We start from the raw sequence: 20,050 nt of genomic DNA, 5'->3' as shown, positions 1-20,050 counted from the left end.
AAACTTCGGAGGTATGGCATTGAGGATACATTAGAGGTTTGGATTAGGAATTGGCTGGCTGGAAGGAGACAGAGGGTAGTAGTTGATGGACTATGTTCACCTTGGAGCGCAGTTACTAGCGGTGTACCACAAGGATCTGTTTTGGGACCATTGCTTTTTGTTATCTTTATAAATGATCTAGAGGAAGGACTTGAAAGCTGGGTAAGCAAGTTTGCGGATGACACAAAAGTCGGTGGAGTTGTGGATAGTGAGGAAGGAAGTGGTAGGTTACAGCGGGATATAGATAAGTTGCAGAGCTGGGCGGAAATGTGGCAAATGGAATTCAATGTAGCTAAGTGCGAAGTCGTTCACTTTGGTAGGAATAACAAGATGATGGATTACTGGGCTAATGGTAGGCTACTTGGTAGTGTGGATGAGCAGAGGGATCTTGGTGTCCATGTACACAGATCTCTGAAAGTTGCCACCCAGGTAAATAGTGCTGTGAGGAAGGCATATGGTGTACTGGGCTTTATTGGCAGAGGAATTGAGTTCCGGAGTCCTGAGGTCATGTTGCAGTTGTATAAGACTCTGGTGCGGCCTCATCTGGAGTATTGTGTGCAGTTTTGGTCGCCATACTATAGGAAGGATGTGGAAGCTTTAGAACGAGTGCAGAGGAGGTTTACCAGGATGTTGCCTGGAATGGTAGGAAAATCTTATGAGGAAAGGCTGAGGCACTTGGGGCTGTTCTCATTGGAGAAGAGAAGGTTTAGGGGAGATCTGATAGAAGTGTATAAGATGATTAGGGGTTTAGATAGGGTAGATACTAAGAACCTTTTACCGCTAATGGAGTCAGGTGTTACTAGGGGACATAGCTTTAAATTAAGGGGTGGTAGGTATAGGACAGATGTTAGGGGTAGATTCTTCACACAGCGGGTTGTGAGTTCATGGAACGCCCTGCCCGTATCAGTGGTGAACTCTCCTTCTTTATGGTCATTTAAGCGGGCACTGGATAGGCATTTGGAAGTTATTGGGCTAGTATAGGTTAGGTAGGATTCGGTCGGCGCAACATCGAGGGCCGAAGGGCCTGTACTGCGCTGTATCCTTCTATGTTCTATGTTCTATGCCCCAACCACAACTCTCAACATTCAATTCTTCACCATTGATATATAGTGGCAGTACAATGTATCATCACCAAGATTAAATGTAGTAATTCACCAACGATCCTTTGGCATCACCTTCCAAACACCTGCCTCTTCCACTGAAAAAGCAACAGTAGCGGCCACCACCTGGGCAAGGCACACAACATTTTGACTTGGAAATGTATCACAGTTCCTTCTGGTGCTAGGTCAAAACTCCGTAACTCTCTTCCTAATAATACAATGAATGGCCCAACACCCAAAGCACAGCAGAATATCAAAATGCCAGAGTACACCAACACCTTCTCCAGGCAGTCGGGGATGGGGGAATCAATATTGGTATAGCCAATTATGCCCACATCCAATGTTCATTCTAAGGTCTAGTCAGCACCCCATGCAGTCCAATCTGTGTGCCAACACATTGACTTGGGGAGAAAGAATGAGGGGAATGTCACTCACATCCCATGAATGCATATTATAAAAAACTACCTCCTCTCATGATTTATCTAACGCACCCCTGAAGAGCCAACCTCACGCAGTCCTCTAAACTTGAGATCATCCAAAACTCTGCTGCTTGTGCTATAACTAGCACTAAAACCTCTTCACCACTCCTTTCTGTGCTAACTTACCTCCTTCAATCAGAGTCATTTAGTACACCAATTTTACAATTCTCGTCTCCTTTTCAATTCCCTCAGTGTTCTTACATTTCCCCTTTCCTGAAGGCCTTTCCACCCTACAATCCTAGAAGGTATCTGTGCTCTTCCAATTCCAGATTCCTATCAACATCGAATTTAACCATTTCACCTTTTGCATCCCATACCCATCCATAAATGTTGCAATTGTACCAGCCTTCACCACTCCCCCTGACAGCCCATTCCACACACGTATCTCCCTCTGCATGAAAATGTTGCCCCTTAGGTCTCTTTTATATCTTTCCCCCCTCACCCTAAATCTATGCGCTCTAGTTCTGGACTCCCTCAATTTGTCTATTTACCCTTTCCATACTGTCTCAAAGGTAGAAGACAGAGGGTGGTGGTGGAGGGTTATTTTTCAGACTGGAGGCCTGTGACCAGTGGAGTGCCACAAGGATCAGTGCTGGGTCCACTACGTTTTGCCATTTAAATAAATGATTTGAATGCGAGCATAAGAGGTACAGTTATTAAGTTTGCAGATGACACCAAAATTGGAGGTATAGTGGACAGCGAAGAGGGTTACCTCAGATTACAACAGGATCTGGACCAGATGGGCAATGGGCTGAGAAGTGGCAGATGGACTTTAATTCAGATAAATGTGAGGTGCTGCATTTTGGGAAAGCAAATCTTCGCAGGACTCATACACTTAATGGTAAGGTCCTGGGGAGTGTTGTTGAACAAAGAGACCTTGGAGTGCAGGTTCCTAGCTCCTTGAAAGTGGAGTCGTAGGTAGATAGGATAGTGAAGGCGGCGTTTGGTATGCTTTCTTTTATTGGTCAGAGTATTGAGTACTGGGGTTGGGAGGTCATGTTGCGGCTGTACAGGACATTGGTTAGGCCACTGTTGGAATATTGCATGCAATTCTGGTCTCCTTCCTATCAGAAAGATGTTGTGAAACTTGAAAGGGTTCAGAAAAGATTTACAAGGATGTTGCCGGGATTGGAGGATCTGAGCTACAGGGAGAGGCTGAACAGGCTGGGGCTGTTTTCCCTGGAGTGTCGGAGGCTGAGGGGTGACTTTATAGAGGTTTACAAAATTATGAGGGGCATGGAATAGGAACAATAGACAAAGTCTTTTCTCTGGAGTGGGAAAGTCCAGAGCTAGAGGGTATAGGTTTAGGGTGAGAGGGGAAAGATATAAAAGAAACCTAAGGGCAGCTTTTTCACGCAGAGGGTAGTATGTGTATGGAATGAGCTGCCAGAGGAAGTGTTGGAGGCTGGTACAATTGCAACATTTAAGAGGCATTTGGATGTGTATATGAATAGGAAGGGTTTGGAGGGATATGGGCCGGGTGCTGGCAGGTAGGACTAGATTGGGTTGGGATATCTGGTCGGCATGGACAGGTTGGACCAAAGGGTCTGTTTCCATGCTGTACATCTCCATGACTCTATGCCCCTCATGATTTTACAAACCTTTATAAGGTCACCCCTCGGCCTCCCATGCTCCAGGGAAAACAGCCTCAGCCTGTTCAACCTCTCTCTATAGCTCAAATCCTCAAACCTTGGCAACACCTTTGTAAATCTTTTTTGAACCCTTTCAAGTTTCACAACATCCTTCCGATAAGGAGGAGACCAGAACTGCACGCAATATTCCAACAGTGGCCTAACCAATGTCCTGTAAAGCCGCAACATGACCTCCCAAAACCTGTACTCAATACTCTGATCAATAAAGGAAAGCTTACCAAACACCTCTTCACTGTCCCATCTACCTGCGACTCCACTTTCAAAGAGCTATGACACTTGCACTCCAAGGTCTCTTTGTTCAGCAACACTCCTGAGGACCTCACCTTAAGTGTATAAGTCTTGCTAAGACTTGCTTTCACAAAATACAGCACCTCACATTTATCTAAATTAAACTCCATCTGCCACTTCTCAGCCCATTGGCCCATCTGATAAAGATCCTGTCATAATCTGAGGTAACCTTCTTCGCTGTCCGCTACACCTCCAATTTTGGTGTCATCTGCAAACTTACTAACTGTACCACTTATGGTCACATCCAAATCATTTATATAAATGATGAAAAGTAGTGGACCTAGCACCGATCCTTGTGGCACTCCACTGGTCACAGGCCTCCAGTCTGAAAAATAACCCTCCACCACCACCCTCCGTCTTTCATCTTTGAGCCAACTCTGTATACAACTGGCTAGTTCTCCCCGTATTCCTCGAGATCTAACCTTGCTAACCAGTTTCCCATGAGGAACCTTGTTGAACTCTTTACTGAAATCCATATAGACCACGTCTACCACTCTGCCCTCATCAATCCTCTTTTTTTTTGAAGAAGTAATAATCAGGTTTGTGAGGCATGATTTCCCATGCACAAATCCATGTTGATTATCCCCAATCAGTCCTTGCCTTTCCAAATACATGTACGTCCTGTCCCTCAGAATTCCCTCCAACAACTTGCCCACCACCAACATCAGGCTCATTGGTCTATAGTTCCCTGGCTTGTCCTTATCACCCTCCTTAAACAGTGGCACCACATTTGCCAACTTCCAGTCTTCTGGCACCTCACCTGTGACTATCCATGATACAAATATCTCAGCAAGATGCCCAGCAATCGCTTCCCTAGCTTCCCACAGAGTTCCAGGATACACCTGATCAGGTCCTGGGGATTTATCCACTTTTATGCATTTCAAGACATCCAGTACTTCCTCCTCTGTAAGATGGACATTTTTCAAGATGTCACCATCTATTTTCCTACAGTCTAGATCTTCCACGACCTTTTCCCCATTAAACACTTATGCAAAATGCTCGTTTAGTATCTCCCCCATCTCCTGTGGCTCCACACAAAGGCCGCCTTGCTGATCTTTGAGGGGCCTTATTCTCTCCCTAGCTATCCTTTTGTCCTTAATGCATTTGTAAAAACCCTTTGGATTCTCCTTAATTCTGTTTGGCAAAGCTATCTCATGTCCCCTTTTTGCCCTCCTGACTTCCCTCTTAAGTATACTCCTACTGCCTTTATACTCTTCTAAGGATTCACTTGATCTATCTTCCTCTCATGTGCTTCCTTCTTTTTCTTAATCAAACCCTCAATTTCTCCAGAACACTCTATACCTACCGCCTTTCCTTTCACCCTAGCAGGAACATACTGTCTCTGTGCTCATTATCTCATTTCTGAAGGCTTCCCATTTTCCAGCTGTCCCTTTACCTGCCGACATCTGCTCCCCCATCAGCTTTTCAAGGTTCTTGCTTAATACTGTCAAAATTGACCTTTCTCCAATTTAGAACTTCAACTTTTAGACCTGCTCTATCTTTTTCCATCACTATTTTAAAACTAATAAAATTATGACCACTGGCCATAAAATGCTCCCCCACTGACACCTCAGTCTCCTGGTTTGCCTCATTTCCCAAGAATAGGTCTAGTTTTGCACCTTCTCTAGTAGGTACATCCACATACTGAATCAGAAAATTTTCTTGTACATGCTTAACAAATTCCTCTCCATCTAAACTCTTAACACTAAGGCAGTCCTAGTCTATGTTTGGAAAGTTAAAATCCCCTACCATAACCACCTATTATTCTTACAGATAACTGACATCGCCTTACAAACTTGTTTCTCAATTTCCCTCCGACTATTAGGGGGTCTATAATACAATCCCAATAAGGTGATCATCTCTTTCTTCTTTCTCAATTCAAAATAAGAAATCCAAATAACTTCCCTGGATGTATTTCCAGGAATATCCTCCCTTATCAAAAACAAGACCTTCCCTCCACCTTGCCTCCCTTTCTATCCTTCCTGTAACATTTGTATCCTGGAACATTAAGCTGCCCATCATGTCCATCCCTGAGCCACATTTCTGTAATTACTATGATAGCCCACTCCCATGTTCCTAACCATGCCCTGGGTTCATCTGCCTTCCCTGTTAGGCCTCTCGCATTGAAATAAATGCAGCTTAATTTATCAATCATACCTTGTTCTCTGCTTTGTCCCTGCCTGCCCTTACAGTTAGGCTCACTTCCTTTCTCAACTGTACCAATTCTTTTCCTCACTATCTCGCTGGGTCCCATTAACCACCCCCCTCCAACCCCCACTCCACCTTACTGGCTTAAATCCTCCCGAGCAGCAAATCTCCCTGGCAGTATATTAGTCCCCTTCCAATTTAGGTGCAATCCTTCCTGCTTGAACAATTCAATTCTGCCCCAAAAAAGATTCCAATGATCCAAAATGTGAATCCTTCTCCCATACACCTGCTCCTTCAGCATGCATTCTTCTGCACTATCCTCCTATTCCTACCCTCACTGGCTCACAGCACTGGGAGTAATCCAGATATTACTTTCTAAATTCTTGCTTAAATCTCTGTATTCTCCCTTCAGAATCTTAACCTTTTCCCTTCCTATGTTTTTGGTTCCAATGTGTACAATGACCTCCTCCTGGCCCCCCTCCCTCTTGAGAGCATTATGCACCCTCTCTGAGACACCCTTGATCCTGGCATCAGGGAAGCAACAGGGACTTTCGCTGCTGGCCACAGAAATGTCTGTCTATGCCTCGGACTAGTCCCCTAACTCAATCGATCTCTTGGAACATGATGTACCCCTCGTTGCATTAGAGCCAGTTTCAAAACCAGAGACTTGGCTGTTTGTGCTACATTCCCCTGAGAATCCATCCCACTCCCCCTCCATTTTCCAAAACAGCATACTTGTTTGAAATGTGGATAGCCACATATGATTCCTGCACTACCTGCCTCCCTCTCTTACCTTTCCCAGAGTTAACCCATCTATGTAACTGTATCTGCAACTTATCTCCCTTGCTATAACTGCCATCCATCACATCCCCTTGCTCTTGTAAATTTCTGATTACCTCTAACTGTTGCTCCAACCATTCCATTCAATCTGATAGGATTCACAAGCAATGGCATTTATTGCAGATATAATCCTTAGAGACACAAACTCTCTTTAAACTCCTACATCTGACAAGAAGAACATATCACTCTACTAAGGGCCATTTTTGCTTCTTCCAAACTGCAGACTCAGAAAATAGCCCCATCTTATTCCTCTAGGAACCACTGCTCCAGGCTAACTTGATATTTATGGCTTAAGTTTAATCAAGAGACATATCTCAATAAAACATATAATCAAGAAAGAACCCACTCTATTCACTGCATACTTACAGCAAGGCCCCAAGGCCACACTTAAAACTAGTCACTTATCTTTTTCTGTGCTGTGACCTCTCCCAAAGAGGTTCCTCCAAGATTAGTTGTGAATTTCACTGTTTGTTAATTTTCCCAGAAGCATCCTGATGTCCAGTGATAGATGAATTCAAGCAGCAAAGGCAGTAACTGTGTAGGTCCACTGCTCTGTCAGTTAGCAGTGTGGGTTTCTTTCTCTCTCTCTCCTGCACAGACCTCACCATGTTCTACCTTTGTCTGTTCCTCTCCCTTTTAAAAGTGCCATTGTTTTGGCTTTTTTTTCTCCAAAGTTCATAACAATGCAACAGCTTATAAAACAGTAATTGCTGTTCCTGGAATTCGACGAAATCACCACCAACACCTGAAATACCTCAAAAAAAAAAGGAGCAATCTGTTACAGCCAGAAATTTTTCTCATCCTCTATCTTGGATTGGTTCATCCCCCCAACCAATGTCCATTCTATGTCAGCTAATGCACCCTCTCCTCCCCATCCATACCCTTTTATAGCCCCACGTATTTTTAGGCTAACTCATGCCAACCTCTTTCCTCTCTTTACCCCTTGGCCACTTGCAGACCTTTTAGCCCTCATGACAAATTAATGGCACCTCATGTCAACATATGCCACCTACCACATCTTTTCATTTTTTTTGTCTACCACGTCAACTCGTCTATTATAGTCACACCCTGAAATCACAGCAAGTTCTAACTGTCAGTGTAAGAACCAGGAGCAGGAATATGTGGTTCAGCCCCTTGCGCCTGTTCCGCCATTTAATATAATCATAGCGGATCAAAAAATGCTCCCATTGATAAAAATCCATTGACCACATTTGACATCCTTGAATCCCTCATAATAAGTATTTGAATTTATAATGCAGACTTCAAAAATTTACATGCGCGTGGAACTGTCAATTAAACTTAGAACTGGCAGGTAACTTACTGTAATATTGATTCATGTGAAATCTATCATGCAGTTTTAATCCTATTATATACCCCTCACTTTGGAGTAGCGAGGACCAATCTTCTTTAAAATTCTGCACCAACTCCTTTTTTCCCAAACATTTAAAGACAGGAGATTTCAATACCTGATCAATTTAACGCGTTAATTTCACAGCTTTGCTTCCTGCTCCATTAAGCCTCACAGTCAAAATGAGTTCATAAATATTCTGTGCACAATTCTGTCTACTTTTGAAAACACACCTACCTCTCCCAAAGCACATGTGCCCTTTCATGAAGTGTCCTAGAATCATTTCCAAAATCATACTGTACTTTTACAAAGGAACAGCCAACCTCTCCAAGGGCCTTGGTAAGTTCAAAGCTTCTCCTACCAGGTCTAAGGTTCACAAGTTCACAGATCTGACCGTGATAACTGCAATTTAACATGTTCAGTTGACTCTGTGAACTGTGGCTGTAAAGAAAAAAAGGACCTGCCTCCCATGCTGCCTGTGAAAATGGAGGGAAACTGGGTTGGGGTGTGCGATTTCCAGACTTGCCTCTTAACCACCATTTTTACTAAGACGGAAAGCTCATCTATTTGCTTGAAAATTCAGGGCATCATTTTATTTGGCACTAAAGTACATTACTTAGTAATGGATTTATAGCCAGAAGTAATGTTTGTTAGATGAGATGCTAATGTGTGTCATCACGAGCAAATTTAAACAATCCAATTACACTATTTAAAGGAGAATACGTGGAATTATCCTCAAGTCTTAGACAATATTTCTATTTCGGTTGACACTACAAATATGATTGAGGGATCTTGTTATAGTGCAAAAGCCCATATTTGTCTCTGACACTGACAACATTTCAAAAGTGATCCATTTGTTGCAGTGCTTTTAAGTCCAGAAGGCAAGCAACAGGCTTAATTTTACACGCGGTTGGTAAAAACCAGATTGATGAACAGATTTTAGCCTCAACATGGAAGACAACTCTAACCTTAATAACAACCTCTAACTTCAAAACATTCCTCTGTCAAGCCACAACGAAGAAAATGAAAGCTGCTGGATATGTCAAATGAACCAACTGAGGCCTCCAGAAGTTCAAAATCTAAAGGCTGCGTATTTCAAAATTCCTGTAGAATAAATTGAACATGTAAGAGGGTTACATAAAAATAACTACTAATTTTAACCAACTCAGAACAAGTACCCATACAATTCTGTGATAAGAAGGTCTCAATGAAGTCAAAATTACACCGTTATAAAGTTGAGTGGACCACAGATTAATTCTCAGTAAGGATTTATTTTATGGAAACTCCTCTATTTACTTAATGTATTTTTCTGCCAGCATCTGGGAGAATGATACTTAAAACACAAGTTTTGCAATAGCAAAACTTGGCATAATTAAGTTTGACAGTAATTGCTTCAATTTCCAGAGGTCTGTAACTGTCGCATCATAATAAAACCTCACTAAACATTTGGGCTGTGGGCTCTGTTCATCCTCAAAGCAGTAGCTCCTTTCGACTGCTGGCAATATGTAATTGTTGAAAAAAATCAAAATCCTCTCCTGGAAAGGATTCCTACTTACCAAGATTAGAGGAGGCCCGTCCTTCTGCTGCACGATCCTTCAGGTTCTCTGCAATATTCAACTGTTGCTCATGGTACTGCTTTGCTCTCTCCAAATCCTGCATGCATCGCGCTGCATGACCCAGCCCTGCATACGCTCTCATTTCAATTGCCTTCTCATCTAGGTCCTGTGCTAATTCCAGCACATGGTTATGATAGGACATTGCTTTGTCAAAGTTCCTCCTGTAGTGATAGGCACTGCCGAGGTTACTGTAAGCCCGTGCTTCCTCTCGCTTGTTGCCCAGTTCCTTCGCAATTCTGAGGTGCTGTTCATGGCACTGCACTGCATTTTCAAAGTCACCCATTGCGATGTAAACAGCTCCCATATTGCCCAGTTCTCTGGCTTCCGAGAGTTCGTCTTTGGATTGTTTAGCTAGAAGGACACACTGTTTGTGACTGGCCAGTGCATTTGGGTAGTCTCCGATGGCTGTGTAGACATGACCCAGACTGCTCAATGCTGAAGAGGCTGCCTGAAATGTAGGAACATAAGTTACATTTTAAACATGAACATACATTTGAAGAAATTTGTTATTAAGCACTATAAGCAACCAAGATGCCAGTCTGGTACCAAACAAAACTAAGGCAACATTATAAAATTTCTCAAATTCTTGCTTCAGTTTGACAATAATTGAGAAAGGAAGTCTAGGGCACATATATGAGAATGGTAAGTTCACACTCCAATATGTATTCCAACTAACTATTTTTAATATATACACTGGTCAGGTCCAGCTGACAGTTTGTAGGGAGAAGCAGCATGCTTTTTCTCACATGTTAAGATGAGAATCTAAGAAACAGTTTTCAAACTGAAGTTTGCATATCTGACAGCAACAGGATTCAGTGTGTTGACACCACCGTTCCTAAAATGTAGATAAAAACGGATCATGTCGCAGATATAAAGTCTACGTAAACATTTCCTGTAAATTGCATATATGGTGACTGATCAAATTCAAATGTAGGGTTTGTTGGATATACAGCTTTTCTAGCCTTCAATCAAACAGAACAGAACAGTCAGAAAGATACATGCACAAAAGAAAAAGCGAAAGGACCATTATGGGTCAGTTTGCAGGACAAAAGGCTCTAATGTGGTCCATATGCAATAGTTGAACATCAGTGCTTATGAAGTTTGCAGCAGGATCCAAGTGGTTGCAAAGTCTGCAGCCTGGAGCTGGGGAGCATCCTAGATCATGATCAATATCCACAAACCATATATTTCACAATAGGTGTATGTCAATATCTGAAGGATCCCTTGATCCAAGGGTAAATAACCACAGGGAGATGAATGCATTTAGAGCCTAGAGTTTTCATTTCATGTTCCCCAAAATGGCATTTTTCTGCCTGATTCGGAAGACTGAAAACTCAGCTGCAGCACCACTGGTGACTATCAAAACCAGAATACAACGAACTTTAAGCTGGATTGCAAGGTTTAAGACCTTGATGATGCTGTTGCAAGTTGAGAAGGATTAGGGCAGAGCGTGCTTAGATTGGCAATTGCACACCACCATACACATGCCATCGGTTGATCACCTGCAAAACACTACAGATTCCAGTGAGCACCAGTTTCTAAGGTGTCCATATCAAAGTAACACCACAGTCTGAATTGAATCAGTTTATGTAACAATGGAACAGATGACAACATGCAGAAACGCTGGTTTAACAAATGTTAAATAGAAGACAAACACTTTTAGCATTGAAGCCTCCAGATAAATATGAGCTGTACCCAAATTAAGCCATAACTTAAGCCATTTCTCATTCACTACATAGAAACAATACCCAAAGACTGTTCTCATACTCTTCCATTCTATTCATTTGCAAAGTACTCTGTGACAAAAGTATGACTGTAAGAGATGTATTTTGTCCTGTCATTTGTTTTTTGAAGTGAGGTTTAAGATAGAGGGGCACCTAGCTGTCTATTTGAATACAGTAAAATAAGCCGTTTGAAAGGCCTGGATTTTTTTAAACTTATAACAATAGAAGCAGCCTGAATGGGTGTCGACAAGGATTTTTAGTTTTAATTCTTGAGTAACAGTGGTTGCTGGAGTCTTGAAGCTGGATTGGAAACTGCGGTACACATCTCTCTCTCTCTCTCTCTCTCTCTCACACACCCACACACACACACCCACACACTTTCCTTCTGGACTGAGAATTTCTGGAAACTGTGAGATAATCTATTTTACTGACTTTGCCTTGCCAAGGATGTGCTTATGTGATGTTACTATATGGGAACATTTACTCCTTAGTAGTTAACTAATCTATCATTCTGTTAAGTTTACCAATAGAATTAAGTTATTCCAATTTCTTCTTTCTTTTGCTGCATTTTAACTGTAGCATATAAATGAAGTGTGTTTTACTTGAAACCTGTAGCTTGGCCAATCGAATTTTATCTGGCAATTCAAAGTCTGGCAGTTGCCTTTAAGCTTATTAAATGTTAGTGTCTCGGCTATCTTCTTAATTTATTTTGAGGGGGGTTTAGTCCGGTCCATAACAAGTCCAACTTTATAATCATTTCCACATAGTGGTGTTTCTAGTCTCTGTTTAGTAATTAAATGTCAAAAATCTAGATCCAAGTGTAAAGCCCATCCAATCACCCTTTGAAAATATTCATTGCATTGTGAGTATTCAAAGTAGTATTAGCACAATTTAGAATCCTTGAATGTTCAACATAGGCTTATATCAATTTATTTTATTTTTGTTCAGATTCAATTGTTGTTCTTTCTCATAAGAAGCTGATACACCTGTACTTTATAGAAATTTTGACTCCAAGGTTAGTTCTGAGAAAACAAGGCGTATATTTATCAAATGGATCAGGACTTGAATCAGAGAACAGCAGTTGATGTTTAAGTGCTGGCAAATCTAATGGTGCCACAATTATACTGGTGGTTATAGTAAATGGGATATTTGATGCAATACGACAGGCCATATGGCAGTACATTGGATTATAACCAATATGAATATATAAATAACATGTACAGATAAATTCCACAAGACATATATGATCTTGAATGAATGAAACACATTTCTCATGGATATTTTGAATTCTGTAGCTCCTAAATTTCTCAATTTGCATTGGTCCTGTTATATTTGGCACAGCAGCTTGGAACATGAATACACCGTACAGTTTCTGGCAAGGGTAAACATTACCTGGGGGGTTGGGGGCTGTAGTAAGCCCCTTTAATTACATGATCCATCATACTAAATGAAACCAGGTGAGCATTGCAGCATGCAAATTCCTATCCTATAAATGAATCAGTATCCAAGGAAAGAATTTTCATCAATTAGCATTTTAGAAAAGTTTAAAAGTGGTCTTATCCAGCTAAATTTTCATTCTCACTTTCTTCTACTTCAAGATTATGCCTTTTTCTCATATATAGTTCTATCAGACCTCTTCCTCACTAATTGACTATACATCTGTGCAAGCTTGGAAAGTGAGAATTTACAAGCTATTCAATTCTAGGCAGCAACACAGCTGCACCATATGCTGTCCTCACTCAATGTCCACATGTATACACATTGCCAAACAATGTGCATACAAGTATAGACAATTTCCAATACTGTGGAGGTGGTGGTGGCAGAGTGGTAATGTCACCAAACCAACTTGATGCTATAGGGGAATACTGGTTCAAATCTCACCATAGCAGTTGTTGGAATTTGAATTAAATTCATAAATATGGAATGGAAAACTAGTCTCATGAATGATGCCATCCATTGTCATGAAAGCCTATCTGCTTCAATAACTTCCTTAATGGAAGGAAATCTGCTCTCCTTATCTGGGCTTGTCAACATATGGCTTCCAACCCATAGCAATGTATTTCAGTCTGAATTGTTCCCTGAAATGGCCAACCATTTCAAGGTCAATCAGGAATGGGCAGCAATTTGGCCTTTCAATGGCATTCATATTAATGTACACTGTTTCCATCACTCAGGGACAGAAGCTACTTTAACAATTATTTACATACATTTTTCATCCATGTATGACTATATAAGCATTAGCGCACGTGGCAGTCCACCTCTGCATCAGAATGTAATAGGTTCAAACCTCACTATGGTCTACAAAATACAACTGAGGCTGGCAATTGATGGTGTACTGATTGATATTGGGGATGCTGCCTTTTAGGTGAAACTTTGAAAAGAGATTCTCACTACCTACTGTAGAGGTAAATGCAAAGCTGTTATTATCCTACTGGACCATGGAGTTACTCTCTCATTACAGAAAGACAACTGGAACTTGTTTAACCTGAGGGGCATTACAGCTCAGGCAAAGGGGAGAGGTTGGGAAGGAGGGTACTACATGATAACTTCAGCCAGTGCAAGAATTGAATACATGCTGGTGTTACACTGCATTGCAGATCAGCATTCAGCTATCTGAGCTAATCAATCCCCATCTACCATAGCGAGAGGAGAATGTGAGTTCTGAGAAGGACACAAATTAGCTAAAGAGATGATTTGGAGATGCCGGTGTTGGACTGGGGTGTACAAAGTTAAAAATCACACAACACCAGGTTATAGTCCAACAGGTTTCACTGGAAGCACTAGCTTTCGGCAGACGCTCTCTAGCACCTGATGAAGGAGCGTTGCTCCGAAAGTAGTGTGCTTCCAATTAAACCTGTTGGACTATAACCTGGTGTTGTGAGATTTTTAACTAGCTAAAGAGATACTGACAAATTCAGTTAGTGAAATCTTGTTTTTTCTGAGACTGAATGTGGAGTAAGCCTAAAAGCAGGATATACTGCTGTTCCAGGGCAGGTTGAATTTTCTTGCACAATTGAATTCTTCTCAACTCATTAAAGGCAACATTTTCTGAGTGGTGGGTAGGAGTTCTGATCCCCGCCAGGACCTTCTGGCCTCCAACTTCCAAGTGCCACAGTTATAATGCACCCAAGACATCACTTCACTCTCCAGAAGCATCACAGCCTCTTCTCATCAACCCCCACTCCTGGAAACATTAGAGATAAGGCAAAAAGCAGTGCCATACTTGAACAATATCAGCCTACAGGTTCTTCTGAAGGCTGCCCAGGAGACAAGGGAAATTCCTTTTCATAAGGATGGCAACCAGAGACTATCACGACTGACAGTCTGGACAGGGACCGAGAGTGGCTCAGGGGAACCTGCCTTCAGTGCTGCAAGTGGATGACGGATCTATTGTACTTCGCCAGGGGATATACACATCTGATAGATTTTCACCAAAGACTCCAATGGGACAAGAACACAACCACAAAAGATGGCTTCGCGATTAGCAGCTCACAGGTATCAAAGCACATACTGTGTATCATGCTTTTATTGCAGCAGTCTGATGACACTGAACGAGCTTCCATTCAGAACCTGTTAACAGCTAACATCTCCCATACCACAATTTTCTTACCAATAATGCATGAAGGTAGTTACAGGTCTGAGGACTGACACCTCTAACTGCATCTATCAATGCAGGCGTATGTTCACAAACCCAACTAAAGTCTCTCAATGCTTCTCTCCCTTTGCAGGACAAGAACATGGACAATAGTCACCTATAAGCACAAAACAAAGGGGAGTGTATTGATGTCTAGTGTAAGGATCCTCCCCCACTTTAAGGAGCAGGGTTCAAAGGGACTGTCCTTGTCCTGAAGGGACAGCATAGTGGCTCAGTGGCAAGCTGCCTCACAACTTCAGGGTAAAAAATGAGGTCTGCAGATGCTGGAGATCACAGCTGCAAATGTGTTGCTGGTCACCTGGACTGTCTCAGACTCCTCCCTCCCCTTCCTAGACCTTTCCATTTCTATCTCGGGCGACCGACTCAACACAGACATCTATTATAAACCGACTGACTCCCACAGCTACCTGGACTACACCTCCTCCCACCCTGCCCCCTGTAAAAACGCCATCCCATATTCCCAATTCCTTCGTCTCCGCCGCATCTGCTCCCAGGAGGACCAATTCCAACACCGCACAGCCCAGATGGCCTCCTTCTTCAAGGACCGCAGATTCCCCCCAGACGTGATCGACGATGCCCTCCACCGCATCTCCTCCACTTCCCGTTCCTCCGCCCTTGAGCCCCGCTCCTCCAACCGCCACCAAGACAGAACCCCACTGGTTCTCACCTACCACCCCACCAACCTGCGCATACAACGTATTATCCGCCGCCATTTCCGCCACCTCCAAACGGACCCCACCACCAAGGATATATTTCCCTCCCCTCCCCTATCAGCGTTCCGCAAGGACCACTCCCTTCGTGACTCCCTTGTCAGATCCACACCCCCCACCAACCCAAACTCCACCCCCGGCACCTTCCCCTGCAACCGCAGGAAATGTAAAACTTGCGCCCACACCTCCACACTCACTTCCCTCCAAGGCCCCAAGGGATCCTTCCATATCCGCCACAAGTTCACCTGTACCTCCACACACATCATCTATTGCATCCGCTGCACCCGATGTGGCCTCCTCTATATCGGTGAGACAGGCCGCTTACTTGCGGAACGCTTCAGAGAACACCTCTGGGCCGCCCGAACCAACCAACCCAATCACCCCGTGGCTCAACACTTTAACTCCCCCTCCCACTCCACCGAGGACATGCAGGTCCTTGGACTCCTCCACCGGCAGAACACAACTACACGACGGCTGGAGGAGGAGCGCCTCATCTTCCGCCTGGGAACCCTCCAACCACAAGGTATGAATTCAGATTTCTCCAGCTTCCTCATTTCCCCTCCCCCCACCTTGTCTCAGTCGGTTCCCTCAACTCAGCACCGCCCTCCTAACCTGCAATCCTCTTCCTGACCTCTCCGCCCCACCCCACTCCGGCCTATCACCCTCACCTTGACCTCCTTCCACCTATCCCACCTCCATCGCCCCTCCCCCTAGTCCCTCCTCCCTACCTTTTATCTCAGCCTGCTTGGCTCTCTCTCTCTTATTCCTGATGAAGGGCTTATGCTCGAAACGTCGAATTCTCTATTCCTGAGATGCTGCCTAACCTGCTGTGCTTTGACCAGCAACACATTTGCAGCTCACAACTTCAGGGACCTAGGTTCAATTCCAGCCTCAGGCAACTGTCTGTGTGGAATTTGCACATTCTCCCTGCGGGTGTTCCGGTTTCCTCTCAGAGTTCAAAGATGTGCAGGTTAGGTGACTTGACTGTGCTAAAATGCCCATAGTATTCAGCGACGTGCAGGTTTGGGTGAATTGGACGTGCTAAATTGCCCACAATCTTCAGGGATGTGCAGGTTAGGTGCATTAGTCAGGAGTAAATATAGGATAGGGGGAATGGGTCTGATTGGGTTACTCATTGAAGGGTCAATGTGGACTTGTGCTGAAGGGCCTATTTCCACACTGTAGAGATTCTATGATGAGGAGATTGGATCTCAATAGGCATCCAGTAAGAAAGTCTCTATTACTGTAATCTGTGCCACAATTAGCTCATAATTCTAAGTGTCCACATAGTAGGCAGTGAAGGAGGTTATTCAAGAGTATAATGGGATCTTGATCAACTGGGCCAGTGGGCCAAGGAACGGAAGATGGAATTTAATTGAGATAAATTTGGCAGGACATTTTGGTAGGACAAACCAGGACATGGCCTGTACAAATAAAGGTAGGGCCCAGGGTGTATTTCAAACAGAGAGACCTAGGGATGTAGGTACATTGTTCCTTGAAAGTGGCGTCACAAGTAGACAGCCTGTCAAGCATTGAGTACAGAAGTTGGGATGTTATAGTATGGTTGTACAAGGCATTGGTAAGGCCAGATTTGGAATATTGTGTAGATTCTGGCCACTCTGCTACAGGAAGGATGTTATTAAACTGGATAGGGTTCAGAAAAGATTTGCAAAGGTATTGACAAGATTGGAGTGTTTAAATTATAAGGATAGGCTGCATAGGTTGGGATGTTTTTCCCTGAAGCGTAGGAGGCTGAGGGGTGACCTTATAGAGATTTATAATGGACAAAGAAAAGATGAATAACCAAGGTTTTTAGGGACCTGAGGGGCAATATTTTCACACAGAGTTGCCAATGTCAGTGATAGAGACGAACATAATTACAACACTTAAGACATTTGGACAGGTACGTAAATAGGAAAGGTTTAGAGGGCTTTGGGCCAAACAGAAACAAATGGGACTAGTTCAATTTAGGAAATTGGTCAGCATAGATGAGTTGGGCCAAAGGGTCTGTTTCTGTGCTGTATGACTCTGAGTCATGGACTCTCAAATCAGGCTCACTTGGACCAGTCTACTTCATCTCAGTACCATACTGGCCTCTTTACCACTTTCATCATCAGAGTTGGCACCTTCAGCATCTCCATCAGACTTGTATTCTTCCTGGTCTGAGGAGACAGGTTACTAGTCCAACTCTCCCCCGTTCTAACTTCTCACCCCATCATTGAGCTAAGTTCTGCAGGGTGCAAAAACAATCACTATTCTGGAAATCCTGTCCAGCAACTATTGAAGTGCTCTTCAGGGAGTTTTGAGTCAACAGTTATAGTCTTCAGACAATACCCCTATCTGTTCTGTTCAGATGAGGCACAAAACCTAAGCAAGAATCAACCATCCACAAACCTCCATTCCCTCCACCACTGAAGCTCAGTAGTAGCAGTGTGCACCATCTATAAGATGCACTGCAGGAATTCACCAAACATCCTAAGGCAACACAGTCCAAACCCATGAACACCTTCATCGAGGAGGAGAAGGACAGAAGACACATGAAAACACCACCACTTGCAATTTCCATGCCAAACCACACAGTTTCCGGACTTGGAAATATATCACCATTCCATCAGTACTGGCTGGTCAACATTCTGGAATTCCTTTCAGCATTCTAGGTTAACCTTTAGCACATGGACTGCAGAAGCTCAAAATGCAGCCTCAACACCATTTTTTCTCATGAAACTAGCAGTGGGCAACAAATACTCGCCAATCATCTACATTCCATGACATTTTTAAAAAAAACTTTAAGTCCCATCCTTAGATACTTTCCATTTATAAGTTTTCATTATCAGGATGTCCCTCTCAGTGGGTCATCCTAGTTCAACAAGGGCCACCTACATAAATGTTGACAGAATGCAGTGATGATGATACAACCAAAACAGAAATGGAAGGCTGGAGAATTAGAATTAAGGTACAAGACTAACCACAATCTAATTGAATGACAGAGCAGACCCGTGGAGATGTATCATCTAATCGTGTTCCTATTTCTGATGTCCATATGTACTTAGCTTGAGATAAAACAGAAAGGTTCAACTTTTCAGAGTTAGCAACTGGATACTTGTATCAAATCAAGTGTGTGGGCTGGTTGATTAAGCAGAAATTCAAGCAAATTCAAGCAGAACAGAAAAATCACATGGCACCATACGTATAACCGCCAAACTACAAAGCAAACAAAACTAAACCCTCATTTACAAAATGCAAAATCCACAACACCCAAATATAAAATGGAAGTACAAATATAGAATAAATCAGCCTCCTTCCTTTTCTTCTCAGAAAAGCCTGAAACTGGAAACTATCAGACCCAGCTTTTTAAATTTCCCCAGCTGGAGGGCTCATTGATACCAAAATGATTGCTCCAGTTCTACAAACAGCATGTACTCATCCTCCAGGCCAAAAAGATTGAAAAGATTTCAGCTGAATTGTTGATACAACCTCTACTTTTTATAGTAAATCAAAAAGAAGGGTATTCCAGCCAGAAATTAGTCTAATTGTTCTTAATACAGTCTTTTGGATGAAACATTAAACTGCAGTTCCTTATGCCCTCTCTCTGAAGGCTATAAATGATCAATTCTATGATTGTGGAGAGTTCTCCCCCATGTGCCGGCAAGTATTTATTCCACAAACAACACTCAAACACTATTTTATATGGTAATGTATCTCATATTATACATATACTGTATATGTATATACTTTATTTGCTGTAATGTGATTTGGGATGTCCTCAATAATGAGGGAGTCATAAGGCTGTATAAAAGTAAATTAGTTCTTCTTATCTTAGCATTTAAAATGATGTCATACACTCTTAGATTCCAATAAAATGTAGCTGAAATCTACTTGTGGATTTTCTATGAGAAGAAGCTGACAGAGATGATAGTGCTTTATAGCATTTTAAATATATGATAAGAAACTATATTAATAAAAGTTCTTCCCTTATTTTGCATCCTTGCTGCCCTATTATGATGGTTTTCTAGATTAAATATCATAAAGAATGATATAATGTTATCTTCATTTCTCTGTGTCAATATCACAAGTGGATGGGCAATTACTTCATTTTCAGGTCTTTGCCAATGACAATCCATCAATGTGTTATCTTTAGAATTTGTTGTTGGTAGGATATATTTTGACATTATCTTTGTATCAACAGTAGCAACTCATTTTTTTAAAACAGAGCCTTTAATGAAGTAAGGCATTTTAGAGAAGCATAATCAGATAAAACCTGATATTGAGCAATACAAGATTATTCTATTCAGTTACGAGTAAAGTGACATTATTTGGTGTGACTTATGAGCGAAGGTACTAAATCTGTCACTGATTATCCAACGGGTTAGAACTATCATTATATGTATGGAGACATCTTGCCAACTAGGAATGCCAATTATATATTGGAATGGCCCAGACTTTACAATATT

The 20,050-nt window shown here is 42.4% G+C and overlaps 1 protein-coding gene across 5 annotated transcripts in view; it reads right to left on the bottom strand.

Annotated features, from left to right (window-relative positions):
* The window catches only part of ttc28 (tetratricopeptide repeat domain 28), a 751,433-nt gene that overhangs the window by 232,285 nt on the left and 499,098 nt on the right, over positions 1 to 20,050 (bottom strand). For all 5 annotated transcript variants that reach the window (XM_060843565.1, XM_060843568.1, XM_060843566.1 and 2 more), the window contains one exon: positions 9,451 to 9,958. In XM_060843565.1, the coding sequence (XP_060699548.1) occupies positions 9,451 to 9,958 (508 nt within the window). The remainder of the gene's footprint in view (positions 1 to 9,450; positions 9,959 to 20,050) is intronic.

Source organism: Hemiscyllium ocellatum, chromosome 24 (assembly GCF_020745735.1).
Source record: "Hemiscyllium ocellatum isolate sHemOce1 chromosome 24, sHemOce1.pat.X.cur, whole genome shotgun sequence".
In the NCBI taxonomy this organism is placed as follows: Eukaryota; Metazoa; Chordata; class Chondrichthyes; order Orectolobiformes; family Hemiscylliidae; genus Hemiscyllium; species Hemiscyllium ocellatum.
The sequence above is the reverse complement of the archived record's forward strand: the minus strand, read 5'-3'. Positions and strand labels throughout refer to the sequence as shown.